The sequence below is a fragment of the Microtus oregoni genome, unplaced genomic scaffold (assembly GCF_018167655.1).
Source record: "Microtus oregoni isolate MIOR12 unplaced genomic scaffold, Mior012 000046F_ref0000063, whole genome shotgun sequence".
Taxonomy (NCBI): domain Eukaryota; kingdom Metazoa; phylum Chordata; class Mammalia; order Rodentia; family Cricetidae; genus Microtus; species Microtus oregoni.
Window position 1 is genome coordinate 11,206,381 of NW_024543220.1, and position 16,835 is coordinate 11,223,215.

The 16,835-nt window shown below is 49.6% G+C and overlaps 2 protein-coding genes and 1 long non-coding RNA gene across 5 annotated transcripts in view; 1 reads left to right on the plus strand and 2 right to left on the minus strand.

Annotated features, from left to right (window-relative positions):
- LOC121435271 (H-2 class I histocompatibility antigen, L-D alpha chain-like) overlaps positions 1-5,488 on the minus strand; it is a 31,458-nt gene extending 25,970 nt beyond the window's left edge. The window contains exons 1-8 of one of the 3 annotated variants that reach the window (XM_041634485.1): positions 5,369-5,488; positions 4,894-5,163; positions 4,414-4,689; positions 2,610-2,885; positions 2,372-2,488; positions 2,163-2,195; positions 1,924-1,971; positions 1,373-1,783 (exon numbers count right to left, since the gene is read on the minus strand). In XM_041634485.1, the coding sequence (XP_041490419.1) occupies positions 1,779-1,783; positions 1,924-1,971; positions 2,163-2,195; positions 2,372-2,488; positions 2,610-2,885; positions 4,414-4,689; positions 4,894-5,163; positions 5,369-5,441 (1,098 nt within the window). In that variant the 5' untranslated portion in view covers positions 5,442-5,488 and the 3' untranslated portion in view covers positions 1,373-1,778. Of the gene's footprint in view, positions 1-1,372; positions 1,784-1,923; positions 1,972-2,162; positions 2,196-2,371; positions 2,489-2,609; positions 2,886-4,413; positions 4,690-4,893; positions 5,164-5,368 lie in introns of those variants that run through there. The other 2 variants (XM_041634487.1, XM_041634488.1) reach the window with 2 other exon arrangements.
- Positions 1-16,835, minus strand: part of LOC121435270 (H-2 class I histocompatibility antigen, Q10 alpha chain-like) — an 808,095-nt gene that overhangs the window by 762,890 nt on the left and 28,370 nt on the right. The gene's annotated exons all lie outside the window — the stretch shown is intronic.
- Positions 5,352-7,268, plus strand: LOC121435341. The gene is made up of 3 exons (XR_005972566.1): positions 5,352-5,802; positions 5,968-6,654; positions 7,246-7,268. It is a non-coding gene; the product is annotated as an uncharacterized LOC121435341 (long non-coding RNA).

The following is a 16,835-nucleotide window of genomic DNA, read 5'->3' on the forward strand; positions in this document are numbered from 1 at the left end:
AGATAGACAGATGATCCACCTCCATCAACCTCAGGCCAAGTGCTGGGGTGTCACGTGCAGCCCCAGGTCCCCTCACACTGAGGTCACAGTCACCTGATCTTTTCCTCAGAAAGTCCCACCATTTTCCCTTCATCTCTCTTCTTTGACAAGCAATCTTATATTTAATTTTTAATTTTCTTCATTCCTCATATACTTATTGTGCATGAATGTTATCTGTGGTCAGCACTGGGACCCATCATCCCTCACAAGATAAAGATGGCAGCCCCATGACAGAGATGATCACCTCCTTGGTCATCAGACATCTCTGCTAGGGCTACTGGACGTCACAAAGCTAGAAGAGAAAACTGCAGAGGCCAGAACCTGGAGCAGGGAATGAAGGAATTTCCATCTCTGGCATTCCCCACAATATTTTATCTTAATTTATGAATTTTGCAATCTATGAGTTTTTTTTGTTTGTTTTTTTGCTAGTAGTGTTTGCACCATGAATCTGCATGGTGTCCAGAGGGGCATTGGATGTCATGGAACAGGAGTTAAGGATGGTGATGAGCCATCATGTGGGTGCTGGGATCTGAACCTGGGTCCTCTGCAAGAGCAGCAAGTGCTCTCAAGCCCTGAGCCATCTCTTCAGTCCCTGGATCATGGTTTTTAATAAACATAAATCTAAAGTAGACTCATCCTGTAAATCCTTGAGTCTCCACTGGAGGCAGCACCAGGATTCCCAGAGGCAGAGAGGGAGAGGGGACCTTGGGCAGAATATAGGACGGATCTGAGATGAGACCCTGTGGATCCCTCCTCTCTGCCCATCCTACAACCCAGGTTAGATTCTGATAGATGGGAAAGAAGGAGAGAACCTCCTGGGAGGGGCCTGAAGGGAGACAGGAGCTCAGGAGACTAAAGCTCATGTTCTCATCCCACAGTCTCTTGAGTGCAGGGGCCTAGTTGGGCCTTGAGGAGACAAGGATGGAAAACACCTCTTAATGCTGTCACTCGGGGACCCCACAGGATAATGAGGCAGACACCACTCACAGGAACAAGAACAGGCCTAGTCCTCCATACTAACTAAAAAGACAAGAAATAAACACTAAAGACAGGGGAAAGAGCCACAGCCAGGACAGCAGCTCTGGCGACTCATAATCCTGGGGACAGGACAAGGCTCTGGCCATCCCAGTGTCCCTGTGATCACAGATGTCAGCTTGTGGTTCTAAGTGACCAAGAGAACTGAGCCAGGAGGGGACAGAGCTGAGGAGTGACCTTGTCACAGCCAACAACGCACTGAGCTCCACCTGGCCACAGCCCTGTTCTCACTCAGCTCCCACAGCCTCATCCTGTCCCACCAGATGCACACAGCATAGTGAACACAGATTCTGGGAGGTTCTCCATGCTGCCATTTATTTCCTCCACAAACTCTATCTCAATCCTTTATTTTACCACCAGTCAACCTTTGAGATCAAGGACATGAACAATCAAGTTCACATTCAGATTCTTAATTTCAGTGGGGAAGTCAGGGTTGCAGCTCAGGACAGCATGGAGAAGACAGGATGGAGATGTCCCCTCCTGTCTGCAGGAACAGGAAGGTTGGCTGTGGAAGGGAACAGGGCAGTGCAGGGACAGGGTCAGGTGTGCAGGGGTGGGCTGGCTTCCCCAGTTCTTCACGTTGAGCCCATGGGATCACAGGGAACATCAGACACTATTGCTGAGAGTGAACTGGGGGTTTCTGGATGTCACAGGAGAGACATGAATACATCGTCTGTCACTCCATCCACACCAGGCAGCTGTCTTCACGCTACAGAACAAGAGTCATGAACAATCACTGTGAAGACAACATCCCAACAACCCACCACACACTCAAAGCTGATTCTGGGAGTCCCTGAAACCCAATCATGTCCACTCTGCCCCTCCCCAAGTCAGGTCCCAGAGGGTCACCTTTACAGTCTGGGAGAGACACATCGGAGCTCTGGGAACTGTCCCTGCCTGGGGTAAAAAAAAAAAAAAAATATATATATATATATATATATATATATATATATATATATATTCATGGGAAGGTAAAAATTTGGCCCCTAGAAGATTTACTGCAGGAGCTCTTATGTATTGCCAGAGCTCCCCAAATACATCAGCTTCACCCTACAGGCCTCAGGGACAATCCTGCCCACCACTCTTACCTGGAGCTGGAGCATAGTTGCCTCCTTTTCCACCTGTGAGAAGAAAAGCTGTGAGACCAGGGAAGTCCCAGTCTAGGAAGTTTCCAGAACTGACGGCAGACCCAGGTTAGAGACTGCAGCAATGAGGGATGTGGATGTGTTTCCCTTTAATGAGGCAGAGATTCTTTTAAAAGGGGCAGAGAGAGAACTCAGACCCTGCCCTTTCCTACCTGTGCTTCTCCTCCTCTTCCTTACAACAACCACCACAGCTACAATGATGGTCACAGCTCCAAGGAGAACCAGACCAGCAATGACTTCCATGATGGGGACTGTGGACTTAGGAGGCTCTGGGAAGGGAAGGACAGGAAGGGAAGGTCATGACCCCAGCTCTCAGCCCTGACCCTGCTCAGGGTCCGCAGAAGGCTCCAGCTTTCCCTGACCCCAGCTCTGCACCCACTCCCTCCTTACCCCATCTCAGGGTGAGGGGCTTAGGCAGCCCCTCATGGTGCACATGGCATGTGTATTTGTGCTCCTCCCCAGAAGGCACCACCAGTGATGCCCACTTCTGGAAGGTTCCATCCCCAGAAGGTCTGGTCTCCACCAGCTCCATATCCTGAGTCTGTTCCTCCTCCTCTCTCTGCCAGGTCAGGTCGATAAAGGCAGGATAGAAGCCCATGGCCCAGCACCTCAGGGTGATATCACCTTTAGGTCCAGGATGATGGGTCACATGTGCCTTTGGGGGATCTGTGTGGAAGATTAAATAAATCTCACAATTAACAAGATAAATTGAAATCTTCAAAAAAAGTTAAATCAATGATGACGGTGAACTGTGTGTCTGTTTGAACACTTCTGTCATCACACTAGTGACCTGCAGGTAGAGCTGGTCCCCTCATCACAGAACTGCACAGTTTCCTGGGGAACCCAGAGACTAGGAGGGAATCCACATGAGCCAGAAGGTCAACATGGTCCTCTTATGTTATGTTCTATAGCATAAGTTAGGTAGTAAAAGGATGAAGAAATGGAAAATAATTGATTTATTTTTGATTAAACTCCTACAGGAATAAGAAATTAAGATGATCGGGCTACATGAAGGGAGCCACCAACCCCTGCTGCCACCATTGGGGAACAAGCACTGTGGCCATCTTGCTGACCAGTTTAACTGTGAATCCAAGTGAACAGCCATCACCAAACTGTGTGCAACAATTGTGGTGAACCTCTGACACTCAGCCGGAGAAAACCCCTGCCTCTGGGGGGACAAGATACCAGGTATTGTCACCCAGGGTCCCTGAGTGTGCTGTGGAGCCCAGTGCAGCACTCATGGGACACAGCGGTGGTCACAGGGTGTGTGGATCTTCCCTGTCACTCCAGTCCTGGATTGCAGAAGACCCTGTCTCTGAAGAAATCCCGTTCCTAATTCACTAGGCCTACACTGTAACTTTTTGGGTCACAGGGAGAGCAGGGGTCTCTGGATGGTTAATTCTGCCAGAAAATAGTCTAAGTTCCCAGGAATCTTTCTTATTTAAAGGGAACCCTGACTTAACTTGTCTCATTATCCATAGTCCCCACGGCACCTGTGGAGACTGATACACATGATAACACAGGGGAGGGAGAGAAGGAATAACGTCCTAGTGAGGAAGAAAAACCTAAAGCAAAATGACCACAAGAAGAAAGAGACAGAGAGAAAGAGAGAGAGAGAGAGGAAGAAAAGAAAAGAAAGAAAAAAAGAAACAAAAACACCTACAATTTACTATTTGTCCAGGGAACCCCTTCTAGGAAGAGATAGAATTGGGGTGTGGGATGGATGCAAACTTGACACACAGGAATCTGGGAGAATTTATTCTTTGGAAAGTTCTAGAAACTGGGGAGCAGGCTAGGGTAGAGTGAGTCCGTGTCTCCCATCAGGTGAAGGACACTCCGGTCCTGGTGTGTAAGGGCTGACACACTCAGATGACAGGAGTCAGAGTCCACAGACACTGGGTGTGGGCAGAGAACCCGGCCTGGGAGAGGCCATGGCTGACAGGGGCTGCAGACTGAAGGAGCCACTGTTGGTGATGTCGGGATCCTCTCTCCTCCCTCCTGAGACAGATGTGGAACTGTCCAGGGAGAAGGCTGAGCCCTGGGAGGTCAGTGCGGTCCCTGCCATGCTGGATCAGGAGACCCAGGGACCCTGTCTGCCCTCAGAGACAGGGGCATGACCCCAGTGAGGGTTTCCTCTTCCTCAGGACTGAGCCCATCCCGAGGGCAGAGGGAGGAGTTGCCCGCGGCCCCGCACCTGTGCGCTGCAGCGCGTCCTTCCCGTTCTCCAGGTATCTGCGCAGCCACTGCACGCACTCGTCCTCCAGGTAGGCCTTCCAACTCTCTGCAGCACCAGCCTGCTCCCACTTGCGCTTGGTGATCAGCGCCGCTGTGTCCGCCGCCGTCCACGTCGTCAGGTCGTCGTTCAGGGCGATGTAATCGCGGCCGTCGTAGGCGAACTGTTCATACCCGCGGAGGAGGCGCCAGTCCGACCCCAACTCACAGCCATACATCAGCTGGATGGTGTGAGAGCCTGCGGGGACCCCGCGGTCAGCCCCGCCCACCTGTTCAGCCCCCGGGGTCACCCGAGGCCCCGCCCACCCGCGGACTCTAAACCGGAAGGGAAACCGGGTCCGGTCCCCGCTCTCCTCCTGAACCTCGGACCTGGGACCCGGGGCGACTCCGGCCCGTGCGTGGGGACGCGGAGGGGTCGTGACCTCCGACCGCGGTCACTCACCGCCCTCGCTCTGGTTGTAGTAGCCGAGCAGGGTCTTCAGGTTCCCTCGGAAAATCTGCTCGGTGTCCTTGGCGATCTGTGTCTCCCTCTCCCAATACTCCGGCCCCTCCTTCTCGATCCACGGCGCCCGCGGCTCATTTTTCGGAGTCTCCGCGTCGCTGTCGTAGCGCACGAACTGCTTCTCGTCCACGTAGCCGACAGAGATGAACCGGGGCTCCCCGAGGCCGGGCCGGGACACGGCGGTGTAGAAATACCGCAGCGAGTGCGAGCCTGGGGGCGGCGCGCGGTGAGACCCCGACCCTGTTCCCGGGACCCCGGGCAGGAGCGCGGGCCGGGAGGGGAGCAGGGCGCGGAGTTCGGGACGCGGGTGGAGAAGGGGCGGGAGGGTCCGGCTGGGCCACTGGGGGACGCGGCTTCCCCGGTGCCGCCCCCGCCCTCCCCGCAGAGCCCGTTTCCCTCCCGACCCCGCACTCACCCGCGCGGGTCTGGGTCGGGGCCAGGGCGGCCGCCAGCAGCAGGAGCAGCGTGCGCGGCGCCATCGCCCCCATCTCGGATCTGTGGAGACTCTGGGTTCCGCGGTCTGCGTGGACTTTATAACCGGTGACCGCGGCGATGCTGGTTGGTTCCCCGGGATCTCGTCACCCAATAGGGGTGAGAACCGCCGAATTGTCATCAGTGTCCGGGCAGAAGGACCCGACCCAGGTTAGGAGCTGGAGAAGTGAAACTGGGGACAGGGGAATCCCCAGCCCTGGGCTTCCCCACCCACACCTCACCCTCCTGGGGACCAAGACTTTGCCTGAGCCCTGTGCTGCGGGATGGAGCGCTGTGTGTCGTGGGGTCTCTGAGCCGCCTAAGGACAACTGCTCCTCAGGTTCGTCAGGATGAAACCTAAGAGCATGAAGTTTCCAGGTAAAATACAACAGCACTTAAAATGGATGTTTATGGAAACAGGTGCTGTGGGAGTCCTGGAGGGTGCGGGGCTGCTGTGAACTCCAGCATTGGAGGTGACTGGGGTTTTTACAGCTCTGATTAAGCACTTTCGACACACTGTGTTATATGTGACTCTCCCTGCAGGAAGAAGGCCCTGCTCACCTCTGCTTTCACTTTCTACTTCAGTTGTGTGTGGCTGCGATTTGAAGACAGCAAGTAAAAAAATTCCAGAGAAACAAAAAATTAATAAATTTAATTTTTCTTCACACTATTGAACCGAATGTGACCGAGACTATCCAGTGTGTATTGTGTCGTGAGAATGACCCTCTGTCCACAGTCTACATGAATGAGGAACTCAGAAGTCAACTGTTATCAGATCCAGTGTCCCACAGGCCTGTGACGTTCATCTCTCTCTTCTCATCAGCTCATAAAGTGAGAGCGAAGGTGGGGGGGGGGAGATATTATGTAACTATCATTTTATTCTGCTTTATATTTAGTTACTCTTAACTCTTACTTACTGTGGTTTATTCCCTAAAGCAACTGTACCATGGAAGTGTGTGCACACAGGTAAACGTGGAGTGTAGACAGGGTCAGTGCCCTGCTGTATTTGGTCTCCACAGGGGTCTCTTCCCATGGAGAAGGGGTCTACTGTGCTGAGACAATGACCCAGGTCCACACGGACAATCTCAGGACTATGGAATGAAGATCCATGTAAAACACAAGCACCTGGAGCCACAGATGATCATCTGGGAAGAAACACTAAGAGTCTGAGTGTAAGCACAGGCTGTGAAGACACGATCCTGAGTGAAGAGGCAAAGTCTCTGTTTACAGGTGAGATCCTGAGCATGGGTCTTTGTTGTATGGAGGCTGCTTGTTTGTTTCTCAGCCACCCAGACTCCTGAAATAATCTCACGGAAATCACATTATTTGCAATACTGTTTGTCCAATAGCTTAAGTGTATTTCTGGATAACTTTTATATCCTAAACTAACCCATCTCTATTAATTGTGTATTGCCATGTGACTTTTCCTTACTGGCAAAGTTTCGGCGAGTCTGTCTGGTGGCAGCTCTGTGGCTTCTCCAAACTCCCCCTTTTTTTCTCCCAGCATTCAGTTTATTTCCCTGCCTAGCTAAGTTCTGCCCTGCTATAGGCCAAAGCAGTTTCTTTATTCATTAACAAAAAAAAGCAACACATAGACAGAAGGATTTCCCACAACACATTTTCCCTTTTCTGTTTAAATAAAAAGGAAGTTTATAACTTTAACATTGTAAAATTATATATAACAAAACAGTTATCAAGCAAGAATTACAGTTATAGTATTTATAGCTCCTTTATCTTTTATCATAACTAAGAAAAACTATCTCTTTTTTAATTTAGTTTTATTATTTTTAAGATTTATTTATTTATTTACTATATATACAGTGTTCTGCCTGCACGTATGCCTGCAGACCAGAAGAGGACATCAAATCTCATTATAGGTGGTTGTGAGCCACCATGGGCTTGCTGGGAATTGAACTCAGAACCTCTAGAAGAGCAGCCAGTGCTCGTAACCTCTGAGCCATCTCTTCAGCCCAATTACTATCTATTCTTCAACTCCATTTAAGATTCCAGAAGGATGTGATATTACCTAAGTAACAGGAAGTGCATTGTAAGTAACAGGAAGTGCATTGTAAGCAACTTTTAAAACTGTAGAATTGACAGAGACATCTCATGCCTGGATGAAGTCACCCAAAGTTCTTCTGTATCACTGGGGTACCCATCTTCAGCCCACAGGCCCATAGTATCTGGCAGACTTTCCCATGAAGCAGGAAATTTCAAAGACAGTTCTGCCTGTATTAGCAGTTTGTCAATCAGTGTCCTGCAGAATGTCTGGCAGACTCTTTCATGAAGCAGGAACCCCAAAGGATCGTCTCACGTTCCTTAGGCAGCTTTAGCGTCATTTTTCTGTGGGTTCTGCATGTCCAGTTCATACAGCATAACATCAAGCAGTCCAGGCAAGAGCAATCTGTTGCCCACATGGCTAGCTAACTCCATACAGAGCCTCTTTGGTGCCAATCTTCCTCTTGAAGCTTTTGGTGCTTCTAAGTGCAGATGTGTCTCATTGTCACGAAAATCCTAAGCTCCTAAAACATTTCAAATGCCATATTCTGAAGGTCTCTGAAAGATCTGAAGAATACCTATCTAACGGAAATATATCTCTATATATTTAGAAAACCTAACTAACATGACTACAAGCTTGACTATTATAGATGATTATCAAGTAACCTATATTTCTTAATTATACACTACATTTTAAAATGAGCTGTACAAACATAATACCTTAACCAAGAACAGAAATATAACAAAATTGACCTTCAATTTGTATCGATAGAGCAAGATCCATAGCAATGCAGAGTATCCATCTCCATAGCTTATCCCCCTTTAAATGTAAGCAAACATTTATAGACAATATTTGGTAATATGGGCATAGTTCTCTCAAAAAGCTTCCTGCTTTTTGTCAACTGCCAGCTGTGCAAACAGTCCTGATGCAGATTTGGTAATGCGTGACTGTCAGCCAGGTGGAGCTGGTTTTGAGGGTATGAAGGAGTCATGGAGGGCAGGTGAGGTCTGCACTGTGAGAGGCCAGGGGAGGCAGCTGGTGAAGGTGCAGCCTCCGTGGCAGTGGAGGCCCAGGACTAAAGGGGTCGTGACGAGGATTTGAAGCTTGGCACCACGAGACCCTGTGAGAGGCCATTGGTGGAAGTGCAGCCCAGGTGTTTTGGAGACACCAGCACCATGGAAGATCACCAGGAACCGCAGCAGCAGTGAGTGGAGCCAGCGGGGCCTAGAAGAGGAGCTGTGTGAGCTGCAGCGGGCAGAGCTGGAGAAGAGACCATAGCCCTTCGCAGGGGTCCAGATGGTTGTGAGTGAGTCCCAGACAACTCGACAGTGAGTTTTTCTACTGTTGAGATTGGCTTTGCTTGGATTAGATTGGGACAGTGCCTAGGTTCTTCCCTCTTGAAGAAGGTATTTAGTCTCTCTCTCTCTCTCTCTCTCTCTCTCTCTCTCTCTCCTTTTTCAAGATAGAGTTTCTCTGTGTAACAGCCCTAGGTATTCTGGAACTCGCTCTGTAGACCAGGCTGGCCTTGAACTCACAGAGATAACACCGGCCTCTGCCTCCCAAGTCCTGGGATTAAATGTTCACTGCCACTTTTGAATTTTAAAGAATCCCATAGATGAAATACTTGAACTTTTAAAAGAGATTTTGAATATTTAAAGAGAATAGATATTCTAAAGAGATTGAATTTTTATTATGTTTGAATTTGTAAAGACTGGACTTTTAAAATTATTTTTGATTTTCATGTGAGATCATGTGAGAACGGGAGGGTTGTGTCTGAATAGTGATGGTTTATGTGTCAGGTTGATAGGGGTCAGCAGCACTGGCTGGTTTTCTGTGTCAGGTTGACATAAGCTAGAGTCTTCAGAGAGGAAGGAGCCTCAGTTTAGGAAATGCTTCCATGAGATCCAGGTGTAAGGCACAGTCTCAATAGTGATTAGTGAGGGAGAACCTGGTCCACAGCGGCTGGGGACAGCCTTGGGCTGGTGTCCTGGGTTCTCTCAGACAGCAGGCAGAGTCAGGAAGCGGCTCCCCTTCATGACCTCTGCGTCAGCTCCTGCCTCTGGGATCCTGCCCTGTGTGAGCTCCTGTCCTGACTTCCTTCAGTGCTGAGCAGCAATGCTGAAGTGTGAGCCCAGTAAACCCTTACTCCCCAGCTTGTGTTTGGGTCATGGTGTTTCATCGCAGCAATAGAAACCCTAACTAAGACAGCACTCATACATAAAATGTAATTAGATAAACTTTAAAAGAATTTCCTTTTTATTATGTTGTCAGTTTATTAATAATTGTGTTTCTTCAAGTGAGAGTTTGAAAAAAAACTGTGAGACAAATTGAATTTGACTGTTTCTCTGTGGCCTGTGAGCTCATGATTATATTTAATGTAAAGTGTCCAACAGTATTTGGATGAGATCTAGACATGCTATGTGAAAAGATGAAATTCCAGTTGCCGTAATCCACAAATAAAGTTTTATTGGAAACCCCATGGTGTTCACTGATTTGTAGAGTGCGTATGGCTGCCTTGTTACCAACAAGACAGCACTGAGTTGTGATGGATATACGTGGACAAGAATGTGTATTTGTTGTCACAGAAAAATTTAACTGTCCTGGATAAAGTAGTAATTTTATTTAGTTATTCTACTGACCCTTGTAGAGTAGAAACTGGTGTCGTGGGAAAGCTGGATTCCTGGTTGCACAGAGTAAGGTGTGCACAGTATCTGGACCAGCGTCTCCTCCTATGCTCAGGCTGGGCACAGTGTCCAGCCTTCCTCCCCATCAGTCCTTTCGGGAGCTGTGGGAGGGAGGGGACTGCAGAGTGAGGGGACAATGGAGGGCAGGATGGAGGGGTGGAGAGGGTGGCGTGGTGAGGGATGGAGAGAGGGAAGAGCTTTGGAGTGTTGTGGGGGGGATGAGGAGTGGGTGGAGGTTGGTGGGGTCAGAATGAGGCTGTCTGTGCAGAAGAGGACGTGGGAGTGAGGAAAGGGAGAGGGGAGTCCTGGTCACACCTCTGTGAAAGCTCTGCAAAGGATGCAACAGGGAATTCAATGGGCAGCTGCCTAGTTGAGAGCTGGTTGCTGTGTCATATTTTGGCCACAAGGGGGCAGCAGAGGCTGAGGAAATGCAGGTGAGACTTTCTGAGTGGCAAATGTACTTATATCACAATAAAAACAAACCTATATAGAGATTTATTTGTATTTCACTTATGTGTATGTGTCTGTATCTTTGTGAGTCTATGCCTCATGTGTGCAGTTTCCAGCCGAGGCCCTGAGAGCATAAGATCCCTGGAGCTGGAGTTGTAGGTGATTGAGAACACCCAATGAGGGTGCTGGGAACTGACCTGGATCCTAAGAAAGAGCACCCTACCAGCTGAGCCATCTCCCCAACACCTGGACTAGCATTTCACACACCCTTGGGGCAGGCCACTGAGGGGTCCTTCCAGGCTCTGGTCCCACTGTGAGCTGCACGGGTTCCTCTAAGCTCTTTAGATGCTTTTACCACTAAGACGTTTAGAACTCAGAGCTCACCAACCTGCACCACAGTGCAGAGGTTATACAAGAGAAATCCAGAAACACAAGAGAAGGGAGAGTGACCTCTGCAATAGAAGTTCTAATGCACCCCAGTCTCCACTTTTCCCAGGTAGTGGAACGCTCCCCCCATCGATGTCCCAGTCTGGTGGTCTCCTGTTGAGTTCATCTGGCTTTAGGAACAGACCAATTCCTGCCAGGGTTTGTCTCTGTGATTCTGTGGCCGGCCCTGGGTAGGTTTCTATCCATTGCTAACCCTCCAAATATCACAGTCTTACACAAAATTCCATGGGAATGAAGGAGAAGGTGTTCAGAATGAAGTGACTGTGAGCACGGGCCTGGGAATTTGTGGTCACTTCTTCTGGAGACCCTGTGGTAAATGGGCCTAGGCTGCCCCACAGCCAGGGTGGTGAAAAATTCCCTGCCTGGCTGCACAGGGCCTTAAGGACTCCCTGCAGCTGAGGCTGACCTGGATTCTCCTCTCCTTCCTGGGGTCACAGCTGTACACACCTGGCCTTGGCTCTGGGCGTCAGCTGGCAGCAGCTCCAGCACCTGACAGCCATGAGATGCTCAGCTTCCAGCAAGAGTGATTGATTGACAGCAGCCACAGATGACATGCTGGTGTCAGAGCCCTGAGGAGGGCTCTGGGTGTTTGCATCCTCAGCTGCAGCCATGCAGGGTCACCTGTCACACATGCAGGGGTTGCAGCTCTGGTGTTTGCATCCTCAGCTGCAGCCATGGTCAGGGTCACCTGTCACACATGCAGGGGTTGCAGCTCTGAATGTTTGCATCCTCAGCTGCAGTCATGGTCAGGGTCAACTGTCACACATGCGGGGGTTGTTTGCATCCTCAGCTGCAGCCATTGTGAGTGTCAACTGTCACACATGCGGGGGTTGCAGCTCTGGTGTTTGCATCCTCAGCTGCAGCCATGGTCAGGGTCACCTGTCACACATGCGGCGGTTGCAGCTGTCAGGCCTAGAGTACCAGGACCCTTGTATTTTAAGAAAGATTTATTTTGCATTATTTTTAATTAAGTATAAATGTTTGTGTCTGTGTGTGTTTGTGTGCATTTGTGAGAGCAGTTACACGTGTAGGACAAAAGAGGGCGCCAGATGCCCTGGAGCTGGAACTGAGGTCAGCTGAAGAGCTGTGGTTCCTCCACAGGAGCAGTGTGCCTCTTACCCACTGCGCTGCCTCTCCAGCCCCAGGAGCCTTGACTCTAGAAGCTTGGTGACGTCCAGATCTCATCTGGTGACTTGGGTCTGCTGTTTCTCATTGTTGGCTCTTCAGGTCTGTCTGTCTTTCTTTTGCACAGTTTTCTGTCTACTGTGACCCTCCCTCTGCTTTAGCTGTCCCTCGGTGTCTCTGTCCTTGTGGTCTGCCCTGGGCACACCCCTTTGTCTGGCCTTGTTACTTCTGCTGCTGTCGGTGTCTGTATTCATCAAGGTTCTCTAGGGAAACAGAATTTATAGACATAGAGTTAGAGAGAGAAGCAGAGTCAGAGAAAGAGAGAGAGACAGAGGGAAAGAGAGAGAGGCAGAGAGAGACCTAGAGAGAAGGAGACACAGAGAGACACAGATAGGGGAAGGAAATGTATTTCTTTGAATGACTTACAGGCTGTGGTCCTGGCAATCCAAAATAGCTGGGTGTGAAAAGAAAACCCAAGGATCCAGAAGTTTCTGAGCCCCCGAGGCTGGCTGTCTCGGCTGGTCCTCAGTGCGTGATGGAATCCCCTGGAGAAGTCGGCTCTGATGCAGTGGAGGAATGGACTTACTCGCAAGAGGAAAATCAGCAGGGAGAGATCAGAAGCTTCCTTCTTCCCTGTCTTTACCTAGGTTTCCAGCATAAGGTGGGGCCCAGATTAGAGGTGGGAATTTCCAAATCAAATGATTTGGGTTAAAGGTTTGCCTTCCCACCTCAAGACCAAGATGAGAAGTATAGCACACACCCTCAATCCCAGAACTCTAGCTGCAGAGTCAGGCAGATCTCTGAGTTCAAGGCCAGCTTGGTCTATAGAGTGAATTCCAGAGCAGACAGGGCCACACAGAGAATCCTGTCTTGAGAAAGAAGACAATCAAAAACAAAGACACAAAAAATTACTTACTTCAATTTTAGCAAAAATCCCTTAGAGGTTTACCCTCAATGTTTCGGTTTCGCTTAATTCCAGATGTAGTCAAGTTGAGGAACAAAACTAGGCACCGTAGTGACCCTGCCCACAGGCTGATGCACTTCATCACCTCAGAGGACGTGGGGTCAGTTCCCAGCACCCACACGGCTGCTCACATTTTTAGCTTCTGATTCTGTGACAATCAGGCACACATGAGGCACACACAAGACACACATGAGACAAACACAATACACACATGAGACACACATGAGGCACACGTGAGACACACGAGACACACACAAGGCACACACAAGATACACACGAGACACACATGAGACACACAGGAGACACACACGAGGCACACACGAGGCACACACGAAAAACACACGAGACACACATGAGGCACACATGAGACACACACGAGGCACACATGAGGCACACTCGAGACACACACGAGACACACTCGAGGCACACATGAGCCACACATGAGGCACAAATAAGACACACACGAGACACACACAATACACACATGAGACACAAATGAGGCACACATGAGACACACACGAGAAACACATGAGGCACACATGAGACACACACGAGACACACACGATACAAACATGAGACATACATGAGGCACACATGAGACACACGTGAGACACATATGAGACACACACGAGGCACACGTGAGATACACACGAGGCACACATGGGACACCCGTGAGACACACACGAGGCACACGTGAGACGCAATTGAGACACACATGAGGCACACATGAGGCACACATGAGACACACGTGAGACACATATGAGACACACACGAGGCACACGTGAGACACACGTGAGACACAGGTGAGACACACGTGAGGCACACACGAGGCACAAATGAGACACACACAAGGCACACACGAGACACATGTGAGACACACATGAGACACACCAATGAGACACACGTAAGGCACACATTAGACACACACGAGGCACACGTGAGATACACACGAGGCACACGTGAGAAACAATTGAGACAAACATGAGGCACACATGAGGCACACACAAGACACACATGAGACACACATGAGGCACACATGAGACACACGTGAGAGACACACGTGAGACACAAACGTGAGACACACGTGGGGCACACATGAGACACACACGAGGCACACACGAGACACACATGAGGCACACATGAGACACATACATGAGACACACGTGACGCACACATGAGACACACACGAGGCACACGTGCGATAGACACGAGGCACACGTGAGACACACGTGATGCACACGTGATAGACACACGAGGCACACATGAGACACACGTGAGACACACATGAGAAACACATTAGGCACACATGTGGAACACACGAGACACATATAAGACACACATGACGCACACATGACACACACGTGAGGCGCACATGAGACACACACGAGGCACACACGAGACACACGCGAGGCACACATGAGAAACACGCGAGGCACACGTGAGACACACACGAGGCACACATGAGACACCTACGAGGCACACGTGAGGCACACGTGAGACACACACGAGGCACACGTGAGACACATGTGAGGCACTCATGAGACACACGCGAGGCACACGTGAGACACACATGAGGCACACATGAGACACATGCGAGGCATACTTGAGACACACGTGAGGCACACGTGAGATAGACACGAGGCACACGTGAGACACAAGTGAGGCACACGTGAGACACACAGGAGGCACACGTGAGACACATGTAAGGCACACATTAGACACACACGAGGCACACGTGAGATACCCATGAGCCACACATGAGCCACACATGAGGCACACTTGAAACACACACGAGGCACACGTGAGACACAGGTGAGTCACACGTGAAACACACGTGAGGTACACATGAGACACACATGAGGCACACGTGAGACACACGTGAGACACACATGAGACACGCGCGAACTACACGTGATATACACACGAGGCACATGTGAGACACACGTGAGGCACACGTTCGACACACATGAGACACACGTGAGGCATACGTGAGACACACACGAGGCACATGTGATACACAGGTGAGGCACACGTGAGACACACGTGAGATACACACAAGACACAAGTGATGCACACGTTAGGCACACACGAGGCACACATGAGACACACATAAGACACACACGAGGCACACATGAGACGCACATAAGATACACACGAGGCACACATGAGAAACACGTGAGGCACAGGTGAGACACACGCGAGGCACACATGAGTCACACATGAGACACACGTGAGACACACACGAGGCACACACGAGGCACACATGAGACACACACGTGGCACACATGAGGCACACAGGAGGCACACACGAGACACACATGAGACACACACGAGGCACACACGAGGCACACACGAGACACACACGTGGAACACATGAGGCACACACGAGACACACACGAGACACACATGAGGCACACATGCACAAACGTAAGAAGATATGAATGCATATTGAATGAAAATAAAGATTTAAGAAACCATTCTTCATCTAATATGTTTTATATGTGTGCGTGGGTGTGCGTGCAGGGAAATGAGACCTGCAGTGCCCGTGTTGTGGCTCACACACGGGAGTCATAGGATGGTGGAGTCAGCAATGAAACTCAGGTTGTCAGAGTTGGTAGCCAGGGCTTCTATAATCTGCTCAATCATATCCACCCCTTCTTTCGCTTTGTTGTGGTTTCTTTTCTCTATTTCTTTCTTTTTCTTTTCTCTCTACAGAGCTGTCCTGAAACTCAATATTTAGAGCAGGCTGGACTCAGGCAGACAGAGGTCCATCTGCTGTGTCTGTGCTGGTGTTAAAGTGTCTGCCGCCTCACAGCCTCTCACCTTCTGAGACTGCATTCACACAGCTCAGGCTGGTTTGAACTCTCTGTCAAGGACCAGCCTCAATAAAATACTTCTTAGAAGATAGGGGCATGAAAATTGAAGAAATATAAGCAAAGAATTTGAAGACTAATTAAAATAATACGACAGAAATTATAGAAAGTGTTGGGAGGGCATTTCAGTTAAAAATTCTGAAGTTTTACCAGCATTTATTTTTTATAGCTTTTATATTTAATATAAATGGGGGCGAGAAGGTAACAAAGGCTTTATTAACGTGATACAGAGGATAACTCACACAGTCAATGGCTTTATCACTCTGAGACATCAAATCATCAGCATTTTGTTGTCTAGGTAGCAAAGGAGGTCTAGGTCACATATGCTGAAGACTTCCCTTCCCTAGCTGACCTTATAGTTACTTAAGAAGGAGCAGAAGCACATTTGCATATCCTGACCACCTGTCAGGATGGGATGTAACTGTCTTAATTTCAAAAGAACCAGGCAATCAACTCAACCTCCTGAATTAGGATGTGCAACTATGCCTGTCAAAACTTCAAACTCTCTGACCCTCAGACAAGGTGGAAATGGGCCTGTATTTTTATGGGCTCCAGAACTCTCTGGGTAGCTGTGGATGTCCCTGAGTTCCTGATCATCCAGCCTCTCCCTTCTGAGCGCTGAGAGGGCAGGCCTGCCTCACTCCACAGCCTCAGGATCACGTGTCCACCAGCACAGCCAGCTGTGGCTTCTGTACCAGTGCTTATGGTCAGTGCAGCTGATGTGACCACAGTGCCCTGGGAGAGGACACAGTGGACAAGCAGTCAGGCCAGTTAGTGTCCACTCATGCTGTCTGATCTGCTCCTGGTCATAGTCTCTCCTCCCCTCCCCCAGGGAAGGTATAGACTGGGGACCCAGGAGGAGATAAGGT